Source organism: Pieris rapae, chromosome 18 (assembly GCF_905147795.1).
Source record: "Pieris rapae chromosome 18, ilPieRapa1.1, whole genome shotgun sequence".
In the NCBI taxonomy this organism is placed as follows: domain Eukaryota; kingdom Metazoa; phylum Arthropoda; class Insecta; order Lepidoptera; family Pieridae; genus Pieris; species Pieris rapae.
The window spans coordinates 1125506-1150959 of NC_059526.1; the positions used below are offsets into that span (position 1 = coordinate 1125506).

The 25454-nt window shown below is 34.2% G+C and overlaps 3 protein-coding genes and 1 long non-coding RNA gene across 4 annotated transcripts in view; 3 read left to right on the forward strand and 1 right to left on the reverse strand.

Annotated features, from left to right (window-relative positions):
• Positions 1–25454, reverse strand: part of LOC110991615 (calsyntenin-1) — a 135593-nt gene that overhangs the window by 41569 nt on the left and 68570 nt on the right. The gene's annotated exons all lie outside the window — the stretch shown is intronic.
• Positions 18147–19061, forward strand: LOC123689968 (glycine-rich protein DOT1-like). The gene is made up of 3 exons (XM_045632212.1): positions 18147–18234; positions 18369–18596; positions 18856–19061. Exons 1-3 carry the CDS (start codon positions 18223–18225, stop codon positions 19015–19017), a joined length of 402 nt encoding a protein of 133 aa, XP_045488168.1. The 5' UTR covers positions 18147–18222; the 3' UTR covers positions 19018–19061.
• Positions 21370–22201, forward strand: LOC123689969. The gene is made up of 2 exons (XM_045632213.1): positions 21370–21400; positions 21838–22201. Exons 1-2 carry the CDS (start codon positions 21389–21391, stop codon positions 22144–22146), a joined length of 321 nt encoding a protein of 106 aa, XP_045488169.1. The 5' UTR covers positions 21370–21388; the 3' UTR covers positions 22147–22201.
• On the forward strand, positions 23225–25373 carry LOC123689971. The gene is made up of 3 exons (XR_006750818.1): positions 23225–23269; positions 23801–24091; positions 25187–25373. It is a non-coding gene; the product is annotated as an uncharacterized LOC123689971 (long non-coding RNA).

Here is a 25454-nt window from a genome sequence, read left to right on the forward strand (position 1 = left end):
TCGTGACGATGAATAATGTACGGTCGTGCCAAATACCGGTAAAATTGTTTTAAAATGTAAATATTTAAAATAGCCTGGTTATAAATCGTTTAAAGAGTTATGATTACACCGAATACTGTATTAAAATTATATTAACAGTAAATGTTATACGTGTACAAATAAAAATGAATCATAATGTTCTAAAAACGCCGGCAACGCACTCGCGAGCCCTCTAGGATGGAGTGTCCACGGGCGGTGGTATTACTTAACATCAGATAAGCCTCCTGCCCATTTGATCCCTGTTCTATAAAAAAAATGTTGCTATCGGACGGCTGGACCAAATCGTATTTTTTTATTTATAAGTGAACTTTGAGGAAGGCTTTTATTGAGAGAAATTAGGAAAAATATACATAAAATTAGTTTGAGTTAGTACTTTGGCAATAAAGCGAACTGTCAATGAGGTATATATGTAGCTACTACAAAGGTTGGCTATGTAAAAAAACATATCAAGGCGAAACGCAGTTGTTCGCGGGGTTAGCTAGTAAATAATGAAATAGCACACTTTCCTAATTAGTAAAATGTGGTTAAAATTATATAAATTGTGACTGAGATATAAATTATTATTTAAATTTATTACATGATACGTGCTGTATCACATATCTCAGTGGCGTCGTATGTTGTGTAACTGCCGCCTGTTGACACCATATTGAGCGTTGAGCATTTTTGGGATAAACAATATGTATGTATATTCTTCTTTACTTCTTTATTGATGATTGTGAATGTACATCCACGTGCATTTAAAGCGATGTATATATTATGTGTTTAATATTAAAATATGTACTTTATTAAATGTTTCTCATTGGCATAGTCTGTATATAATGTATGTGTTTTTATAATAAATAAATAAAAAAGGCAACTCTAATGTAAGGCATACATACAGGCATTGAGAGTTGAATAATAAATTAAATTAAAGTGGATAGTGGATGATTACAAAAACGTAAAATATCAAACAAAATTTCTTAAATTAATTTTTATAACAAAAACGTTCTTTTTTTATAGAACAGGGGGCAAACGGGCAGATTTTAATGCTGATTCCTCTAGTTTCGTCTAACAGTTAATCTGCTTTGTTTCAAAAATATAAAACTTTTGATCTTTGTTCTGAACACGCTATTATCATAGCCCGTGCCTTCGAACAAGGCAATTTCCTTTGTGTAACAAGCGTTCAACGGATGCTGTCAGGGTGGCCAAGTTTTTTAAAACTAAGATTGCACAACGGAATCATTTCATTATTCTTATTGCAATATATTTATCGTAATTAGCTTATTATTAACCTTATAATTCTCATTAGTAAATTAAGTAAATAGAATCAAAATGAGTCAATAATAAAATAGTTTAAAAACAATTAGTAATACGACGAAGCGAAGCAAGCAATTTTTTGGTTCAACCTCTATTTTAGAGAAGGACCTGTCAGTTGTAGTAGCCGTTATCATAAAAGAATTACTATACCTTAATTATATATATAGTGTATTTACTATACAGTTTTGGTCTACCCGTTTCAGTGTGCGACTCTCATCCCTGAAGTTGTAGGTTCGAGCCCCGGCTGTGCATCATAAAATTATTTTCCACGTGCGCATTTAATATTTGCTCGAACTGTTGTCGATAGAGGAAACCGAGTTACCTTCGACCCAAACAAGCGACATCATGTGCCAGGAGGCCGATCACCTACTTGCCTATCAGATTGATAAATGATCATGAAGCAGATTCAAAATTTAGTAGCGTCACTGATTAGCCTCGCTATATATGATCCGCAGAAAATTTGAAAGTGTAGGTACCTTAAATCTGTGGGTACATTGATTTCGCATTCCCAAAATTAATCTGTAACGGGATGTTGGTGGCGGTAATGCTTATATTGTTTATGTATTTATTTGGTTAATGGATTTCATTGCGTAATCCCTTTGTTTTATGAAACATTAATTATCCAAAGTTAGAGCCAGGCGATAATAGCTTTTGACTCTTTTAATGTTGTTTTCGTAATAGGATTTCGTAATGGGATTCAATGGTTAGTAATACAAGGTTTTTAAAAGATGGGAGGACGATAAAAGATGGGAGGACGATCTACCAAAAGGATGGAGAAGGTCTGCCAAGGATAGAGAGACATGGAAACAATTGGGGGAGGCCTATGTCGACAGACAACCTGACCAAAGAGGTTGAGAATAAATTATTTTTGCTATAAGATTTAAGAATTTTCTGTTTGATAAGAATAGCATTTAAGCTAAATGGTCAGCGAATAAAGGGCTTTTATTATTATTATAATACAAAGTTTTTCATCGTCTTGAGAATTCACTATCTCTGTGCCTATGTAAAAAGTTTTCTAGTTTCACTAGATGTAGTTAAGGTAGTATGATAATTTGGTAGGTACGCACAGCTTATGGAGGAAGGATGGTACTCTGTTCCTCCAACCTTAAGGCCTGGTCTTGATCAGATAAAGGCCAGAAGGCCGCAGTGGATAAGGTCGAGAATAAGTCAGTACTAAGTAAGGTAAGTCTTAGCGACCGAAATAACTTCTTTAGCGTGTTTCAGGGAATGGTAGTAGTGATTTGAAGGCGCAGATTATTATAGATGTCGTCAGTTATTGCATCTTTAGCCCAGTCATATTAGGGCTTTCACCTCGGAATGAAAGATAATAAGCTGCAAATTGGTATGAACCTTTGTTTTGTCATTCTAAATGTTGTCTCAAAAGTCACAATCGTTATCGTGTCCGCGTCTCAAGATATTCAAGGTCAAAGGTCACAAAAATCGGTTTTACCTGAATATCTGGCTTCCTATCGGTTAAATGAGATTTGCATTTATTATAAAAGTTGTAGGCTATAAAATTCCCTACAACTTTTGTTTAAACTTTTTTTTCATACGACCAACCGTTTTGAAGGTAGAGCGCGAAGTGCACATCGTACAGTCATATACGGCCTAATGCAAGGTCAAGCGTGAGTTATGGTTATCAGTACGTTATAAAGTCAATTATTTACTTGGAAATTTCAATTATTAAACAATGCCTATTATTTATGTACTAACTATTAATTATTTATATTTAATTAAAGTAAGTAACTTGATTATTTATATATAATTATTCATATTTAACTATTTAAGTATAAAATATTATTAATTCTGGATTATATATTTTAGTTTTATTTTAAGTTAAAATGATAGTAAGAGTATATATTTTACACATATTTTTATTTATTATTAAATACGGCATAATATACATTTATCAAAATGTGAGTTCAAATATCAAAAGTATCTTTGTTGATTTTAATTGTAATGAAATTGGAAATGGAAGCTAATTATCTTCTTCTTCTTCGTCTTCTTCTTCTTCTTGTCGCTCAAAAATGTTCGATTCATTGTCATCATCCTCATTATCTGTCATGTTCATCTCCAAACCTTCCAGAATATCGGGATCATATGTATTTTCTTCATCGGGATTACTTGGATACAGTGAAGCGTTGAGGCAAGCTTGTCCGTTGCACTGGCCGCAAGCTAAAGAACATTGTAGCCCTGATTTTCTGCATCCACAGCGGGAACCACAACCATTTTTGCAATTGCAAAATATTACGTTTAGTAGTTCGGCTGGTGCTGGAGGTAATAACGTTCGTATGGGCTCCAGGATTTCATTTTCAAGCATCCAGCCCCATTCTTGAGGTTCTAAGTCCTTCCCTAACCACGTTTGAATCTGGTAGTAGACACGTTTTATGTGTTGATGAGCTGCTACACTTGTTGGTGGAAGTGTTGACAGTTGTACAGGTTTATTTAGTTTTGTAAATTTGATGAATTGCGTGTAGCGGAAATGATCAATGTTGTCCTCAGATTTTGGAGCATTATATAATGCCAACAAGATGCGCACTCCATTTTCTAATAATGTTTGTTTTGGGCAGTTTTCTTGTTGAAATACTTCCACCAGTTTATCTAAATCAGGAATTTTTTCCAATGCTCTAGTAACATAAAATAATATATAATCCAGAATTAATAATATTTTATACTTAAATAGTTAAATATGAATAATTATATATAAATAATCAAGTTACTTACTTTAATTAAATATAAATAATTAATAGTTAGTACATAAATAATAGGCATTGTTTAATAATTGAAATTTCCAAGTAAATAATTGACTTTATAACGTACTGATAACCATAACTCACGCTTGACCTTGCATTAGGCCGTATATGACTGTACGATGTGCACTTCGCGCTCTACCTTCAAAACGGTTGGTCGTATGAAAAAAAAGTTTAAACAAAAGTTGTAGGGAATTTTATAGCCTACAACTTTTATAACAAATGCAAATCTCATTTAACCGATAGGAAGCCAGATATTCGCGAAAAACCGATTTTTGTGACCTTTGACCTTGAATATCTTGAGACGCGGACACGATAACGATTGTGACTTTTGAGACAACATTTAGAATGACAAAACAAAGGTTCATACCAATTTGCAGCTTATTATCTTTCATTCCGAGGTTGACCCCTTTTCTTACCTAATATGACTGGGCTACTTATGCTGAACGGCGGAACCAATATAAAAAGCAAGTCAACTTGTCGTGGATTATTATAATTAATATTAATTTGATAACGATATCATATATTTCTATAATTTATGATGTAGTGATAAATATTACAAGAATTTACTATATTATGACTCATATGTAATATCTATGTAAAATTCAATTTAAGACAAATTTGCACGCCATTGTATGTGTATAAGAATATGCGAACATTAGATTGTATCACCAAAACATTATTGTATCATATTCTTGCAAATAAATAAATAAATATTATTGAAAAAATCCGTTTTAAAACTTATAAAATCTTTTACAATGTCTGACGTTTGACCCATGCGCCATGTATTGCTCTTTTCGGAACAACTAATGTAAGCGTACGACCAACCAGGTTTCAGAAGATAAACCACACCTTATAAGGAAATTGTATTCGTTTTTATAACACACTCGAAAAATTATAGAATTATCACTGAATAAATTCAAAACTCTCGTGAAAAAAAAGAAGCTTTTTATAAATAAGACGAATATTTAAATGATTCTAATTTATTCGATGTTTGATTTGCTTAAGTTCAAACCATTTGTATGACTCAAAACTTGGCGTTTAAAAAGAGTGGCAGAGAGTTTCTTGCCCATCCTACGCCCTTGACTTGCGAACTGATAGTAATGTATATGTAAATTCGGAATCAATTTAACATCTTATCTGTTGACATGTATTAGTGTTCTTGGTAACTTATATGGATACTGTAATTTTGAGATTGAGTTTGATCAAAAAAAAATATCGTTATTAAACGCTGTTGCGAAAAACCCTCTTGAAAATACTCCAAGTTGATTTAATGGTGTGAAACCCGCCCATAACGCGTTTATGAGGTTGTTAATATATTGTATCGCACATATAATTTCATTAGGCAAACGGTTTATAGATAATTTTATTTAGAAAATTTTCATCGTTGATTTGAGAGCGTAACTATGTTATGTAATATATAAACATATTAAAAATGATTAATTTCTTTTCTTTCCTCCAACATCCTTCAATTTCGTTCCCCTTAGAGTAGAGACTCATGGGCCGTGGGGTTCAAGTCCACAGTCGTTAATTAAAGGTTAAGTTGACGTCTGGTAGATAGAACTGATGGAACCAGAACTGGTGCTTTCCTTGCTCAACGAAAAAGTATCGCAATGCATCTAGGAAATACTGCCAGCGTAACTGGTTGTCATTTCTTGCAGGACCCTAAGTCGAATAAGTTCGATTATACTTCAGTGGACAGCTGGTTCCATGTATTGGTCAATTCGACTTAGGGTCCTTCAAGAAAAGAGCGTACCAATTCCTAAAAGGCCGACAACGCACTCGCGAGCCCTCTGGCGTTGGGAGTGTCCATGGGCGGCGGTGTCACTTAACATCAGGTGAGCCTCCTGCCAGTTTGCCCCTGTTCTATTAAAAAAAAATTGGTGGTGCGCGACAAAAACTGCCTTCAAAACGCTTGTAAGCTTCCATCAGTACCGTTGATCGGTGTTCATACTTCCTCCAGATTTTTAACATAATATGTTACCAGTGTTTTATAATTTTAATTTTTAACATAATATGTTAACAGTGATTTTATACCTGGTGTACAAAACAGCTGTAAAAAAGGTTGAATATTCAAATTGATACATCAAAATAGGTCATCAAACTTTGCAGAACGATCCAATTTCAACCCGTATTACACCGGCAGATGTTGCTCAAAGACCCGACATCATTCTGTTACATATGCGAAGTTTCACCAACTTTGCGAATATTGATAGTACAAAACCCCTTTTCTATTTCCTATTGTATCATTTTTGTTCTCTTTGATACGTGCTTAGGACATATCTGTTCTTGTATACATATTTTTTTAAAGCTTCCACTTGTCATTTAGTTATAAAATATTTAAAATGACAAATAAAGTTTATAATTTGATATTCACAATATTTTTAGTTACCTACTATAATAATATAAAAAAAAGAACTTGGCGATTTAAAAGAGTGGCGGAGAGTTTATTGCCAATTCTTCTCTTCCGATCTACGCCCTTGATTTGAGAACTGGCAGTAAATGTAAAATTAGAATCATTTAATGTATATTTCTTTTTTTTGACAGTGTACATTATGTTACTTATATGAATAAATGATTTCAGTTTGTTTGTTTGTTTCTGAATATTCCTGTAGCCAAGCACGCGATACATACCTTTAAAACGCATTAAAGAATTATCCAAATTTGATAATTATATTAAATAATTAACAAACCTGCTGTATTTATTGAATGTATATTAATTAGAATAATTTGATTACATCGTTATCACCACATTACTTACATAATCAGGTGCTATACTTTCCGTTGTCTTTAAGTAAAAGATAAATACAAATAAACATTAAAGTCGGAGGAAACTTCTCAACTAAGTAACAAAGATACGGGGCAAATGTTTTACAAAGTTGTTACTTCTTATACTGTGACAGAAGGGATGTCTGAACATGAAGTTATGTATTCAAAAGCAACTTTTAATCTTCTATAAATTGCCCATAATATAATTCTAAAATATCCTTATCATAAAATGTATCCCTTATGTGTGATCCCGAAATAGAACAATTTTGAATTTAGTATTAATATACAATTACAAACTAAAAATATATCTAATAACTAGCCTTAAAATTAAATTATTAAAAAATATTATTAAAAGGAGTCCCTTTAGGCAAGGTTCCGAAGATACTAGCAGCGTTCCCCCTTTGAATTGCTAGACTAATTCTTTGTGCGAGGTAGCTGCCAGCTCTTCGTTCTCCTGTGATGTCGACAGGATTTAAATAAATTTAATTAAAATAAATTCAAAATGTATTTTAAGAGGTAAAATTATTAAGAAGAAGAAAATCAATTTGTTTGTTTGTTCAAGTATTTTTTTTATTATAGAACAGGGGGCAAACGGGCAGGAGGCACTATAGCGGAAGGGTCTTTGAGTTTCTTATTAACTTTTTGACGTGACAACGTCTTATATTTCGATGGAGCCGGCTGCACGCACGAAAAAACATGACGCATGCGGCGTTTCCTCGCTTTGAGGCGTTTAAGGCTAAGTGCAAGCGAGAGCGCGGAACGAGCGACAAAGAGGCACAATCGGCTGCGTTCGTTCGTTGAAAAATTGACATAATTGTGAAACTAAACCATTAACTGCAAATCTATATTAATACAAAAATACAAATGTGTAAAGAGAAAATTCATACATTTCCGGAATGGAGGCATCCAGCCGTGCATGCTTCAACGTTAAACTTTTAATAGACTTCATTAAAATTTAACAATGTTGGAGCTGACTGCGGCTTAATTGGTGTTGGGAATTTTGCACGAACCACGATTTGTCATGAAATGTTCACACATGGCCGCATGTGGAGATGGGGGCTAAAATAAGCATCTTAAGCTTAATGATCTTTAGTCGCGTTCTTCATTACAGAGATCGTGTTGCATATCTTCCTCCGTTCACCCTGTCTTTGGCAATGCAGAAGTTTAACAATATATATTAATAATTAATCCCGTTTATTTACAAATATTGCATTTACAGTTAGCATATTTTTTTTTGGTACTCGATATGCTTACTTTCTTTAGAACTATCGAAACCTCTTCAGAAGTAAAAGCCTCTTACAGCGTCTTACTAATATCTAAAGTCAAAGTCATAATAACATTATTCATATACAATAAACAAATACACTTATGAACGTCAAAACTACTCATGGTGTAGAGCGGGCAAGATGAACTGGCAAGAAACTTTCCGCCACTCTATTTCGCTCTCTCTCTCCATCTCTTTTAATCGCTAGATTTTGAGTCATACTATATATAATTTTTGCGAATAATAATAAAATATTTCTTTGCATAACCAAGCTGTCATTCCCCGCATTCATTGTAGAACCCTAAACCCTAAATCTAATAAAAGATCAAAACAACAAAAAACATCCACGGTTGATATTTTTATCATTACTAATTCTGATGACGGTCACATCAAACCCTTGTAAAACCTTATTTGGTGACAGTCTGGCGACACTATAATGATTTTTTCTGATCTGGCAAAATTCCGCACACCTTCATACAAATATTGTACCCATGAGGTTCTTATATTGCAGGTATGTAAGCGGTTGTTAGATTTATAATATTAAGTTCTATAATTTTGTGACATTCCCTAAAATATTTGAGAAGACACACTTGCTGGATAGATAAGCCAGGTGCTGGCGGAAAGAAGACAATAGACATCTCACGGGCCTCTTTTTTATAGAACAGGGGGCAAACGGGCAGGAGGCTCACTTGATGTTAAGTGATGTCCATGGACACAATCAATGCCAGAGGGCTCTCTAAGCGTCGTCAACACATAGCTGTGATGACGGCTTAATTTAGTAGATTTATACAAATCTAATCTGTGGCCACTGATTTATATTGTGACAAGTTCTATTGTATATTATTTGTTTATGTTATACAATAGTCTTTGTTGTCATCTTATATCTAGTAATTGAAGTTAGAACTTAAAAACCTCGATTTTCATACGATCTGTTACTTCGTACATAGACACAAAGCGAGAACATATTACATGAGCGCTCTCGTAGTTCTATTGTGGCATAATTCAGTTACGGATTTTTTTCCTTAATGGACTGGGTCTATTGGTAAAGGTAGGAAAAGGAGTAGTCCTGGGAATACTACCCCGGGAGTCGGTTACACCGTTCCCTAGCTTGCAAAAGAAAGTGTCTGGTGGAGCAGAACGTAGATGACTTCTAGCTGTCAAGGATCCGTTGGAGAGAGTCGATCAGTCCTAATTGCACAGGAGACTTAATGAACGAACGTAAGCTCGCAAACGGCTCGCGAGCTGCTCATTCGCCAGATGTGGACGCACCCTTACGTAATGGACAGGTCGCGTGTCTGAAAATTTTTCGTCACCGAAACTGTTTCTGACGGGTTTTGTAGCTATTTTCGGAAAACGGGTCAGGCCGCGCTCGATTGATAAATACTACATATATTGCTTGCGACAAAACATATACACAACTCACTCTCACTCGAAACGCTGGTTATACAATTAATGTAATTTCACTTTAGTTCGCGTTTAATAATTGAAATAGCATTTTCAATACTAAATAAAGGAGCTTAAATTGTGTAAATAAAGCAAACATTGAAATTATAGATATTTATTCGGACAAGAGTCTGCAACGTTTAAATAAATGTTGGAACACGCAAGTCCCATTGAATATATTAATTACAGTTAATCGCGTGTTTCTTTTTACTTTGTGGTAATTCAAAGATTTAAAATGTAGTATTAATGTTCTGGGGACACGTATTGATATGACAACGAACAATTACAATAAAAGCTTACATCTAATAACAAACAATAAAAATGAATTGTACATCTTCAATCATCAATCACAGCATACTTCATATTTCAGAATCCAGACAAAGTATGTATATAATTAGTGTCCTTACTAAGACGCTGACTTGGTCAGTCTTTCCATACTTTCAGAAGTTTCCTACGCACTTAGCAGGCTTCACGAAGCAACCTCGTCGTTACGAGGATTTATGTTCGGTGGAAAGCCACAACATCACATTCTAAGACTACGTGGGTCATTCCTCTGCGCTGAAACAGAATCTGCAGGAGGGACTGTCGCTTGTAAGTAAAATATACAGACTCAAATTTAATATATTTTGTTACTCAGGTAGCCTTCTAACGATGTATTAAAGTTAGAGTAGTTTTCAATAGTATAGTCTCGAATTCAAGTTTCTCATCTACAAGACTTAAAAATCATTGTCGAAGTTCACACTTACTATGGTCTAACCAATTGCAACAATTTAAGTTAATTTAATTCTGCCTTCATTTAGTTCAATGAAGTAGAATTAAATTTAACAATAAAAAACAAATAAACGTCTAATGGTAAAAACTTAACCAATTTCTTAATGACACTGGAAGAAACTAGCGTTTAAGATACAGGCTAGGCTTAGTTTAAACACTAGTGCTCACAGAAGTATATTATGTATAAATTTAATCACAGTGAATATTGTATTTAGAATGTAATGTTCTGATTTGTTTTGAGTCAAATAAAGTAATTTTTTTTTATAGTTATTTACAAACATTACAAATAATCGTCTCTCTTTGTAAGTAAAGCACATATTTATTATCCAGGTTTAAGTAAACAAAACGGAACGCCTGTCAAGAAAACTTGCAAATGTCAGATGAGGAGTATTTGCGTATTTGTAGGCTTTTACGGGTAAGTGCTTTCATGAGGCATACAATATGTATGACTTAAGTATATACAGAAAAAAAAACTCAAACGCGTATGTATATAACTCTACATAAAAGTAATAAACTGAATTTTACAATAGTCAAATTTGTAGGTTAAGTGACATTTTTCGTATTCTCTGTCAAATTCTTGTATAAATTTGAATACAGATAGTTGTTATCCATGCGCCTGATTTACATTAATTTTTAACAATTAAATAAAACTTTTTCTCAACGAATGTTACGAATGAATATACTATTGCGTTTTTCATTAAAATTTCCCATCCTAAGAAGGAATTCATTTCGATCTCTATTAATAATTCTCAGGTCAAGAACTCTCTTAGCGCCCACTAATGGCCGTCATTAAGACGCGTTATAAATCATCTGCGTATCGTGGTGGCTACTGGCTGTGTACATATTCATTTACTTATGTTATGATATAAAACTAAACGTTATAAATATAAGAATAATACACTTAAAATTAAAAGCGAAAAAATATGACGAAAAATAAAAAAGACTGATGCCCTAATTAGGCCCTTAAACAGAAGTGCACATGGGCGGGAAATATAGCAATATACACAGATAAAAGGTAGACTTTAAAGACAATTATGTATATATCTAAGGAGAAAAAGGAGAAGAGGGGGCCACTAATAAAAAGTGGAAGCGCATGGAGAAAGAAAGCCGATAGAGTGAGTTGGAGGAGAACTTCACCTGTTAGGGGATTCCGATCGCCGGTACTGAAGGTAGCCAGGATAAATAGGATATCAAGATAAAAATAATTAAAAAATGTCAGATGTATATTATTATTATTAATGTCATGATTGATAAAATTAAACGGGCTTGTTATTATTTTTACAATTATGATGCGATTTGTTTCAATATTTTGTTGGCCTAGTGGATTCAGGGTGCAAAAGAAAACATCGTGAGGAAACCGGCTTGCCAGTCTTGTCAGCCTTGCCGGTGGACCCGAACATTCGACGGCGTGAGTCAGGCACAGGAGCCGAATAAATACTTGCCTTTTAGATTGGCCATGATCACGAAACATTCAGAAATCTCAGACCAACACCTAAAAAGGTTTTAGCGCCACAATTTTTTTTAAAATCGATGTTTTGAATGGTATATTTGTAGTTAATGTGATAATTCAACAACAACTTCTACTTTTTATATATAACATACTATATATTCAAGTAGTGTGTAAGAATTTAGTAGTATATATTTAGTTTAGTATACATTTACCCACAGCAATATGATTCCTAATTACGTAATTTCTGTCTGTGAAATTTCAGTTGTAGTATTAAATTACTGGAGCAATTTATACTCTAAAACGAGGGGTTTACAGGGAAACTTGGTTTTAATGAGTTTTGGAAAGCTTTGGTAGGGTAGGGTTACTTGCGAATTTTTGTTGAGCATTATTATTCTAAATGATAAGTGTTCCCAGAGCTCGATCAAATAACGCAACACCTTCCACATATTTGTAGTTAAAAACACTTCGTTGTGGAACGACGGACGTTTTTTTTAGAAGAGGGGGCAAACGGTCAGGAGGCTCACCTGATGTTAAGTGATACCGCCGCCCATGGACACTCTCATTGCCAGAGGGAGTGCGTTGCCAGCCTTTTAAGAATTGGTACGCTCGTTTCTTGAAGGACCCTAAGTCGAATTGGTTCGGAAATACTTCAGTGGGCAGCTGGTTCCACAAAGTGTTGGTGCAAAAACTGCCTTGAAAAACGCTCAGTTGTCGACGTCCGATGATAAAACTTAGCACCATTTTGAAGGTACTGCAAATCGAATGATAAAAAAAGAAATCCCACGCTATTTTCCTACGATACAAGGAACTCATATTTTGCCTCTAAACCACGGCGTAGCTTCATATAAATTCGTCGTTTGAATAACAATCAATCCCTTTCATCCTTTGTTAAATATTCAGAAAGCCGTATTTTTAAATTTGTTTCACCTCGTTACTGTTACGATAAAGCCTTTGAACGAATTATTTAGTCGATACCCGTTAAAGATACTGAATTATTAATCCCGGAAATTTAAAAGTGTTTCAGTTTGTTAAGGATATTTTAAGTATTTGTAATTTTAAACATAAAAAAAATATAAAGTTGACTACCGTTTATTAATAATAATAACATTTTGTTTTGCACAAAGATTTTTATGTGAGCTAACCTTATTTTTTTTTATTGCATTTCCGCACGGAGCGTCAATACAGCTTGATCTGTAAACAGTTTTGATTTGATTGTGTGGAAGAAATAATCTTCATAATATTAGTATAAATATTGTTTTAAACTGTTCTAATAATATATCTAATCTGCAATTCTTTATCTTTCGATTGCATTGCGTCTAGAACAGCAAAATGTTTATGATATACACTAAAATTCTCAAATTAGTTATGGCGCCATCTAGTGAAACATAAAGCGTGTTAGAAGAATAAAAATGTTCAACACCAGCAGTTTTATATAGTCGAATCACTCACAGCGTTGTAAATTCTATATTTTGATGGCTTCGTGAATAAAACCCGAGCCCTATTTAAGTGAAAAGTTCTTATTTTACACGCAATTAACAAGTTATTCGCAGTTTTAAAGGCTTTGAACATTTTATATACTTTGTAGAATTAAAATGGAAATATAAAATGAGGAACAAACTTTTCTTTTTAAAAAAATATAGAATAAAAAAAGGATATTTCTGTACGACTCGTGTCGTCAGTAACTAAACGTGAACAAAAATATTTTTGTCAAAACGTAATACCATACTCTATATATATATAGGACACCTTGGCTTTTATTTTTCTTTATGACAAAGGAGTAAACAAGGGTTGTGCGTTCTCAAAAAAGGGAAGTTCATGCAGCCCATAGACAGCCATTTTAAAGAGTGAGTGGTCGGCCTTTGAGAAGAAATTGCTCTTTAAATCAGTTGGAAGTCGCATGTTCCAGGAAAGACCAACATTTCGAGTTAATACGGCGTTTACGGTAATTAAACGAAACCACTCTTCAGATCAAACACCATAGTACACTTTGTAGAACATGCAGAGACGCAATATCCTGCGTAGAGACAGAGAATCAAGCCGATTAATAATACATTAGAGACATCCATATGAGGTCTTGACCCTTGTAGAGTTGCATACGAACGACATATCGGTGTAACAATTTCTTCATATTCAAGGATATAATTTGATTTGATTTTATGAATTTAAATATAAGTTAAATATTTTACCGCCTCTCAATAGAGACAGAAATTATAAATATATGGTACAATATACATAAATATGTATTTATTATTACTCGGTTTAAAAATTACATTCCCATGTTTCCGAGACAATTAATCTAAATTCGCACTAAATAAGGGGTCCATTAGGTAATCCCTTTACATAAAACCTAATGAATATTACGTAATTACTAACTAATTAAACAATATTTAGTCATTAGTGGTAAATATAAAAGCGTGGACAATTTTAAAATAATTATCAATCATCACCAGCCGTCCAGAACATCATGAAGTGCATTGTAAGTTTTATATTATTACGTACATTTATATATATACGTTTATTTGAATAATTTTGTTGAAATCTAAGTATTAAATTGGTTTTGTTGCTTACTAAAATAGTAAAAATTCATGGAACTCATATTTAGAAAAGTATTTTTATTAAAACGGTATTATCATAATATATGTTATACTTGCAGATCATCACCGTGCTAGCCTGCGTGTTGGCTTTAGATGCCATACCATTATACGGCCTAGGTTATGGCAGAGGCCCTGGTGTCGGTCTGGGAATGGGGGCTGGATCTGGGTTAGGTATGGGCCCTGGAGCAGGGATGGGTATTGGCCCTGGAGCAGGGATGGGCATTGGCCCTGGAGCAGGGATGGGCATTGGCCCTGGAGCAGGGATGGGCATTGGCCCTGGAGCAGGGATGGGTATTGGCCCTGGAGCAGGGATGGGACTTGGCCCTGGAGTAGGAATGGGTATTGGCCCTGGAGCAGGGATGGGTATTGGCCCTGGAGCAGGAATGGGTATGGGAGCTGGAGCAGGTATGGGTATGGGCGCTGGAGCAGGTATGGGTATGGGCGCTGGAGCAGGTATGGGTATGGGCGCTGGAGCAGGTATGGGTATGGGCACTGGGGCAGGATTAGGCATGGGGGCAGCCGGTTTAGGCATGGGGGCAGCCGGTTTAGGCATGGGTGGCATTGGTGGTGCAAGTCAAGGTGGATATGCCAATGGCGCCAACTACGGTGGACAAAGCGGCGCTTCCGGCGCAAGTGGAATCGGAAATCAAGCCATGCAAAATGGTGGAGGTGGTGGATTTCACAACATCGGGTCTCATCATTCCAATGCCAGCAGTGTGAGTTTTATAGATTTGATTAATTTTTTATTAAGGTTTGTATTAAAAGATTAAAGACTTTTTCGATATCTCACATAAAAATACATATTACATTATTATTATTAAATAAGTTTTCCAATCTAATATATAATTTTTTGACTTTCAGAAGTGTACATTATGGTACCTACATTAATAAATTACTTTTGAATTTGTATATAACCATAGAGTTGTACTACATATAACATTTCTAATTTTTTTTTCTTAAACAGGTGACCAACGTACAAAACGACGAAAGCCACAATGTTGGCGGAGGCTCCGGTTTCAACGCTGGTGCACAAAATGGCGGCGGTTTCGGCCAATACCAAAATGGCGCATCACAGTTTGGAAACCAATACGGTCGTGGTGGTGGATCTTCAATGCTTGTTTAATTTAAATAAAGCCAAATACACACACAAACTCTTTTATTACCTTGTATCTAAACTTCGTTTACGTTAAAAATTGGCTGATAATTAATTATTAACATCTATAAATTAGGTTAAAATATTAATAACAAAAGAAACAATTTAATTAAATCATTAGTTCCAGACTTTTACTGTCAAAATGTTTACCTTGAATAATCTCAGCATTTTGTATAATTCTTAAATAGAAATTATAATTAATTACTGTTTTATTAAAAAAAGCTTAAATTAAATTAAATTTCAAATTAGCTCTACAAAATTTTATTTATTATAATTTCACTTCTCAAAACATTGTATATTAATTGTAATAAAATGGGCGCACAGGAATTACCTGCATAATTATTCATGTTTCGGGTTTTATTTAACTATGACAGTAATTAGGAAGATATTGCTATTTTCCACTTCATTAAAGAGTATGTGAGGAAATATTTAAAGAGGCTGGAAGACTGACTTTGTACAGCAGTTAAAACAATCTAGTTTTTTCTTTGAAATATTAGTTTTTAATTGTCGTTTGTTTAATGTAAAATTTCAGTTTTATATTTATTTTTCTAGACAATTTATAACACTTTAAATTAATGTTATTTATTTGTAAACCTTTTTATATCTTATCTAAATAGAGAAACTGAACTAGAAAACAGTTTATTTAGAAATGCTGATCTAACTTTTGTCAGTTTTGATTGATAAGTTTTGACTACTTTTAAAATCCAACACTGGAATTAGGCTAAATTCTTTTGACAGCCTATTTCTCTCGAGAGTTTCAATTTTGTACAAACTAATAAGACCAACATTATACACTTTACTGAAATAATAGTATTATGTTAATGTGATTTTAATCGAAAATATTTTTAATGACACCCTTCAGGGGCTTCTCAAGGAAGTCTTTCTCTTAGGTTGCTTATGTTATTATTATATATTATTATTGCTAGTTTAAGTACATACATTATATAAGCCATACATATTCTAATATAGTTTTAAAATAAATTTCATTTAAACTTAATTTGTTACATACAAGCAACACTTTCCGAGTAAGAATTAAAACAATGTTAATTGCTTTTTAAAATGTTGATAAATAATTAATCAACCCAATCTATATGATATTATTGGAATTGGATTCTCCAATTTTAGTATGATGTTTTTTTTATAGAACAGGGGGCTAACGGGCAGGAGCCTCATCTGATGTTAAATGATACCGCCGCGATGACACTCTCAATGTCATGGGGTTCGCCAGTGTGTTGCCGGCCTTTTAATTGGTCTTTCAAGTACGTTTACAAATTTCGTATGTGTGCTTGTCTAAAAGGATTTTAAAACTTAAAGGTCTTATTGAGAAGATTTTATTTATTTTAAATCCATCTAACTTAAAGAACAATCTAAGTTTCAACAATTGGTGGTGAACGATTCTAAAATGCACACATATGTATCAATATAAATATATTTGTTTGATCATTGATCTATCGTAAATCAGAAAGCTAATGCAAAGGACGCAATGACCGGAAATTGACGAAACGGAATCCGGCTAAAATTCTAGTTTGCAATTCACGTTGTTTTCAAAATTCAGATCACATCCTCTTTATGCTGAGTAACAACTAACAACTATCTGCATACAATTTGCAATGGCAGTTTTCCAATACAAAAAATATGTATGTATATTGTTTTTTGATTACAGTCAAATCTGCTTTATTGTATTTCTTACATGAATCTATACCCCTTTACTTCATAATACGTTCATATATAACATGGACTGTTCCCATAAGTATACGTATACCAATTTTTTAACAGATATGGAGAGACAGTGTGCTTCAGATGATAATGTTATAATCGAGATTACTTTCAAGAAGTTTATACATTTCCGAAATTAATCTCGAATAATGTCAACAACACACTTTCTTAAATTAAAATCAGACAAACAATCAAATCAGTGAAAGCTTAAGTCCGGAGACTTCGATAGCGATTCCAAGTTTACCGCAAAACCCCAAGCTAAGGCAGATATTGAAATATCATCGTTAAATCAAGTCATATCTAAACTTTACTACTTCCAGTAACAATTTGGAAATTGGATTCACAGAATAGCATTTTAACAATAGATCTACGATTGAAACAGTGTACAAGGGTGAGAGATTCAAAAAAAGGCTTAAATCAAATCAAACATAACATAGGTAAGCAAGTTCACTTATGAACTGGCAAGAAACTTTCCGCCACTGTTTTCAAACGTCAAGTTTTTAATAGAAATTATTTGAACTGGAGCCAATCAATCCCAAGGATTAGGATCATTTCAGTATTCGTCACATTTATAAAAAGCTTTATTGATTAATTTACTTTAAACGAGGGAATTTATTTAGTGATATTTTATTCTCTGATTTCGCTAGTTGTAAAAACGAATAAAATTTCCATATAACGAGTGGTTTATCTTCTGGAGCCTGGTTGGTCGTACACTCAAGCTGCAACTCCCATAAGTCAAAAATTAAGTGAGATAAAAACAACATGATATCGTTAACTACACTTACTAATAGTCTTACCATTATGACGTATTATTAATGACATTTTTACCACACTAATGAAATGGAAATTTCGATTGTTCAATTCGATCCCGCAATCGTTTTTTTAATTAACAATCAGATAAAACAGCTGTTAAATTAATATAAAATATTGGACTTCCCTCGACTATTATTCAGTATCGAAGGTCAACCGACGAAAACATGAAGTGTATTGTAAGTTATATTTTTTTTTCGGCCCTTTTTAAAATATAAAAAAAAATCTATCTTTATTTCGAATTATTTTTAAATTTTAAAGGCTGTATTGATTTTCATGTCCTGCAATTAACTGTTACTATCACACATTACAGATCCTTCTTCTTGCGGTTTGCGTTGCATCGCTCCAGGCCCAACCATTCTATCCAGGCTATGGCCTAGGTGTTGGTATGGGTGGTGGTCGCGGCGGTTACCTGAATGGGGGTGGATATGGTGGGGGCCGGTACAACGGCGGCGCAAGTGGCCTTAACAACGCTGGCTACGGCGGATCCAGACTGGGCGGTTTCCACAACCTTGGCGCTCATCATAACAGCGTGACATCTGTGAGTACCAATCTACTCTATACTCTGCCAAACTGATTTAAAAACCCATCAAAGATATAATATACTTGATGCATGTACTTAAAACTATACAGCTATATTTAAAGCTTTATATGTATGTACTGTATTTTGTCTCCAAAAAAGATTTTTTTGCTGAGGCTATAAAGACATGGTTCTAAGTAAAAAAATGCTGCTGTTTTATCAGATCTTAACTTCTTGTTTATTAGCAGATGTTAAATGATATATCATTCCGCCCTTTCAGCTTAACCGTGCCGACAACTCTGGTTTTCACAATATTGGTGGTGGGGGCCGGCGCACCAATGGTGGTTACCTTGGCAACGGCTACAACAATTACTTGAACGGTGCCAATGGCTATGGCAATGGCTACGGCATGGGCGGAGGCGGAAGTGGATTAATTCTTTAAAAAAATCCTTCTTCAATTTTTGAATAAATAAATTGTGCATTTTTCTTTTGAGTTTTATCTTAAAGCATCGGTTGTATTTCTTGTATGGTTATTTTAATTTGGAAGTGATTTATTTAATATGATATGATTTATGCCTATAATAAATTGTCTTAAAATCTTTTTATTCATATTATATATTAATTTTTATAAAAATATGGGATAAAGCATTGTTGCTTTAGTGGTTTCAACATGCGACTATCATTCCTGGGGTTCGTAGTCACCCATGGGCGCATTTAAGTTCCTCGTGCAATGAAGAAAAACATCGTTGAGGAAAACCGACCCAACATTCGATGTGACAGGCTGAAAAGGTGGTTCACCTTACATGCCTATTAGAAATGATCGTGGAACTGATACAGAAATCTGAGGCTAAAGGGTTTTAGTGCCATTAGCAATATGAAAGACGGCTTTATCGAAATATACAGCGTTTTCATATAACAAAAACTTTTATTTTCGCTGTATTCTCAGCCTTGTTTTCGCATTCGAGTTTTCGAGACTCGAGTGTTAATTACACCGTCGGAGGCTCTCCTGTAAAATATCACTAAATGAAAAGCACCAAATTGCTTACGGAAAAACAGTGGCCCATTTCCCGGGCCTTTTTGTAAAAACGACTTTATTTCAACGCATTAAGGTGTAAATTGATTTTCAGCGTGTAAGTGTTTGCAAATCACGTAAATAGAAACACTTCTATGGTTGAGAGCTTTTGTCCTTGCGAGCAAAATATGTGGAGTATAGCTTCACCCGAATTTGAATTAAGGGATAACGTTTTACGGGAATAATTACGTAATTGGTGCCTCTGACGTCGGGTTGAGAAATAGGTATTTTCTGTATCGTTAAAGATAAATTGATACATTTACGTTTCAAAGCAAAATTAAATAATTATTGGGATTTGACGAGTATTTGCGTAATAAAAATAGTAATATTTTATAATTTAACAATCCAATTGAAATAATTTATCTATACAGGTGACAGATACAGACAGACAGACGTATGACACATCAAATAGTTAAATTTCGTTACATTACGTTAAATTAGTATAGACGTTTTGAATTAATAACAGGGCTTATAGTTACCGAGATTTTAGATTTTTTTTTTAGAACGATAGACCAATAATATCAAACTTTATATTGTTCAAACACTCTGTTAGTTCCAATAATCGTGAGTATGTTATATATATAGTTTTGACATTGTATGTAATGTATTATGTTTAGGGTATTATGATGACTGTTTTTTGAACTGTTTGTTTTTATTTTCTCTGGAGGGTTTCGGTCGTGATCTTTCACGGTGACCGGCCGGCTTGGAAGATGTTTTTTTATTCTTTATTTGTGTACTTGTCGCTTTTTTCTTGTGAGAGGGGGGCGGTAATTGCTATTGGTTTTTATATACCGATGATAAAATCACCGTAGACAATCACAACAAAGTCGCTCTCTGTCCCTATGTCCCTTTGTATGCTTAAATCTTTGAAACTACGCAACGGATTTTGATGCGGTTTTTTTAATAGATAGAGTGATTCAAGGGGAGGTTTATATGTATAATAACATCCATTAAATAGTGGAGAAGTACTATTATATTTGAGGTTTCTAATGTGATGTCGTAAATAATTACATTTTTTCCGCTTACATAGCAAACGCAGGCTGAACCCTACGAGTTTTATCAAAATAATGTACTAAGTATTGTACACATTGAAAAGGTCTACAGAAAAGTCCGTGTTGGTATATGTCTATAATATGGTATATGTCGCGTATATTATCGGAGCTTTCCAGCGACGGAAATAACAATACATAATAAAAACCTGCTTTTCATCAGCATTGCACCCATGCGAAGCTGGGGCGGGTCACTAGTAACATGCAAAAAAACCTCCCCCGCAGCTCAGTAAAATCAGATTTGGGTAAAAAATCACCTTCACTGGGGAAGACCTTTACTTCGTACTTCGCTCTTTCCAGTAAGCTTCCGTCTTGCCCTTCAGGCGATTGACCATCACGCGAAGGCCCAAAATGCGGTCTAAGACTCCCAGGAGACGCCGAAAAACTCAAAGCCCAAGCTCCGAGCTATCCGAAGCCTTTAAGTTAAGCCAACAGCGAAATTTAATTTAAAAAAAAACGGCCTTGTAATAATTAACTCCCTTACTTGTAGCTGTTTTTTTGTAATTTTAAATATTAAATTAGTTGTTGGAAAAGTAATAAATAACTAATAATACCTATATTAACATTGATTTGGGTTTTCCACGTTAATTTAAAACTAATTATTTAATTACGTTCCAATTATGATTGATTTTTAATCAAATAAAAGACAAAACAGATAACAGGTTAATTAAGAACGTTGTTGTGTAGACAACATGAAAGTCTTTGTAAGTCTTTTAATATTATTATCCCATCTATTTACGCTTACCTATATATGTAGTTAAGAAATCTGTATTTGTCAATTAGAATGATCTTTTGTCAATCTAATTGGCAAGTAGGTGATCAGCCTCCTGTGCCTGACACACGCCGAGGACTTTTTCGGTCTAAGGCAAGGTATACTCTTGATATTTTCCTTCAGCAATGGATTTTTTTAAATTAACAACACAGGGTCGTCGTTGCAGTCCATGTTCATACATTTTTGCGGGTGCATTTGCGGCCTTAAATCTCTCATTCGATTATCTTGATATGACAGCGTCTCCAAGTCCACAATTTCGAACCAAACCAGATCATAAAAATCGCGTCTATATTCATTAAAGAAGTTGTATATAAATGTGTCAATACCATGACAACCATAGACAATATAAAAGTAACTAATTATTTTCAGGTACTCTTTGTTGCTTTTGTCATAGCGTCAGAAGCTCTACCTTCCATGGGTCCGTTGGGCATGGGCCTGGATGCTTTTGATGGAGGTCTGGGTCCTCTAGAAGACATCGGAGATGGATTCGGCTCTGAATTAGATGATATCATACAATCAACTATTGCTATGGGTTTAAATGGAGCTGGTGCCATGAATGCTGGACTGACTGCGGCCCAAAATGGTTTGGGATATGCTTTGAATGGCGGCGTAAATGGTCTTCTTGGTGGGGTGGCGTTGGGAGCTTTGGGAGCCAGAACGGGACTTCAAGATATATAAAACTGTGTTACCTGCTGTCTAGTGTTTCTAAGATTATTAAATTAGATTATGAATATATGAAACTATTTTATTACAAGTGAGTTTATCTAATGTAAATAACAATTGCTTGTAAATTTTGAATGGGTTGTGTAAATGTTTGTGTTGACAAAAAATATGTTTGGCCTTTTAGGTAGCCAGTTGAAAATTGCAGTCACCATTTGAACTTATTCCTTGATTTGGATTGAAATTTCATGAAATTTTACTGTTTTCGTTGTATGTAGTCGTTTGCTGCGTTAGGTGTTATCGCGATATCGTGTAAATCAGCCCGAACACTTGAAGGAAATATTTTTACACTCCTTTATGTGTTACTTAATTTGATCCAATATTAAGTATACGAAAAATAAAACAATTAAGTACCAAAAACCAAGAAATTATATATAAGTTAACTATAGATAACTTACTGACATCGAAACAATGTTCTTTCATAAGTTCTTACTTATTTAAATTTCTAGCTGCAAAGAGGAATTTACCTGAAACAAAAGAATCTTGTTAGAATTCGTTTACATATATTTTAAACCTACTGCGTAAAAACCAAGACATATCTCACAAAGAACACTTAGAATTTAAATTTACAACAGCAGTTTTCCAATACAAAAAAAAACAAGAATATTGTTTATCGTAGATGTAATTATTCAAGCCTTTGAAATTTTAAGTTAATTTAAGTAAGTTCTTGAAAAAAGGGCGTACTTTTCCTAAAAGGCCATTATCGGTATTAGTATCAATGGACGGCAGGTATTTCAGAACCCATACGACCTAGGGCACTTCAAAGGGCGTAACAGATTCTTAAAAGGCCTTCTGGCATTGTGATCGTTCGTGACAGTTCTTTTGCGATAAATTTATGGACACACACACACACTCAATATATCATTCGAATAATATCACACGTATGCAACAAATTAAAAAAACCGTTAAAGGATATAACTATACCAGTGAACAAATGTCATTAATAAAATGTAACATTCATCTTAAAAATCAATTAATTATCTAATTACTATTTGATACGAGCCAACTATATAAAATTATTTTACGATCAATCTAGATCACTTCAGGTGCAGCCGTTCGATTGGTTGTTAAAATGAAGCTGGTAAGTAATTTTAAAAAGCCTTTTTGTATATATATTCATTATAAATTATGTATTATGGATATTTTACGCGAGTACTAATTTGGATATAAACGGAAATATATCTCTTAACGTCGACTGTTTATCATCATATATTTTAAATTCAGTAAGAATAAGGATCTAGTATGTTATCTAAGCAGCAGCGAGTGAGGTCGTAGGTTCAATCCATAGTTGCGCACCAATAGCCTGTCTATGTTTGCATTCAACACCGCTCGTGCCGCGGAGGAAAACATGAGGAAAGTCTTAGACCCAAAAAGTCGAGTCAATCGCGTGCTATATGCACTGATCACCTACTTGTCTCTCGAACTTGAAAAATATACACAAATCTGAGTCGTAGACCTAAACTATGTAAAATGTGCGTTTAAGGCACTTTGAGACGTACAACACTTTTTTTTAAGACAATACTGGTAATTCTGGAAAAGGGCCAATCTTAGAAGTCATCTTCTTGTAACATCACTAAACTTCATTAAATATCAAAACAACATCTTCCAATAGGCTGTAGCGGTTATCCTCTGTGCAGCTGTGATTGAAATAAGCTCCTACAGGATTTATGGGACTCCAGGCTATGGAGTAAGGAGAGGTAGATATCCATATCCGGGACCCGGGTATCCGGGTTACTCTCCATACCCGGGTGGTTCCAACGTGGACAAAAGTTACATGAGGGGTCGGAATTTTAGGAATAAGAATTATGATAAAGGTGCGAGTGGGGCAGAAGGGCAACATTTCCACAACACTGGAACACGGGAGCATCATAATAAGGGCCATCATCATAGTAAAGTTACTAAGGTAAGATTATTCATTTATTTATTTCAGACATACACACATTATCTTTACAACCTATGCCAATACGACAATGTGGAGAAACATTTAATAAAAATATAATGATGTACATACAAATTAGACACATCATTTACATAATACCGCTACTGTGTATTCACTCTGCGAACATACAAGATGAAGAAGAATTCGATAGAAGATGAAGAAGATGTTTCACAACTAAACTAGTGTCGATTGTGGGAAAAAATATTCGTTTAACCGACACATTGGTAAATGATGGTAAATATGATGGAGGGATTTTTGGAAAATCTCTTTTGACGGCTTCAAAGGGACAAAAGAATAAAGACTCTCTTAAAGTTGTTTGGCTTTGAAAATAAAATTTCCCTTTGATATTTTTAACAAAATACTTCTCAAAAAGATTAAAGAAACTGCCTATCAATACCCTATTTCTTAGAAAGATTACTATGCCTTTTATTTAAACGAATCTTAAGAGAAGCTTTAATATTTACAGACTATGTAGTTTAATTAGTGACAACAAACAGTTATTTTGTTGTCTCAGGGAATCGAAGCATTTTAATCCTTAACCACTGAGCAACTCAGGCAATATAAAACATCGATTAAAAATTGAGATGTGAATTGAATTTGCGCTACTTGTAGATTTAAGAAATTTAACTTCTATATACTTTTTAATCGTCAAACTAAATAATACACAGCAATCCCTCATATAACACGTTAGATTGATTCTTCATTATAGGAACCGCATTGGAGTATTTTTCTATTACGCGCTTGAATGACCCCTTATAACGCGTCACGAACGAATTCACGTTCAACTTTTCTCGTTAATGTGGATTAATTTACATGTATTAAGAAAAAAGCTATATTATGATTAAAAGAACTGCGTACAAATCATTATAAATTTCACAGTACAGAAATATAACGTATGCCATCCCCGCGTTATATAGTACCCGACGGGTACTATATAAGGGTACGGGTACTACCCGTGTTATACGAGGGACTGAAATCGCGTTATAAAAGGGTTTCCTGTATTAGTTTCAGAATTTAATCCAATAAGGAAGATTTAGGAACCTTTGTATTTAATTATAGATAGAAAAGTCTGAACACTCCGGCGGCCATGACATAGGCAGCTCTGAATCATTCAATACAGGAGGTGGGTCTGGTAGAAGCTTCAACAACTACAAGAAGGGATCCAGTGCGGCTGGCAACGATTACGATAGAGGACACACACACACTGGAATGTGGTAGACTTCAGTTAATAAATGTCTTTTTTAAACCCATGGTTAAGTTATTTTTAAAACCCCTTCCTTAACAATTCATTTATGTCAATGGTGGTGAGAAAGATTAGATGAGAAGA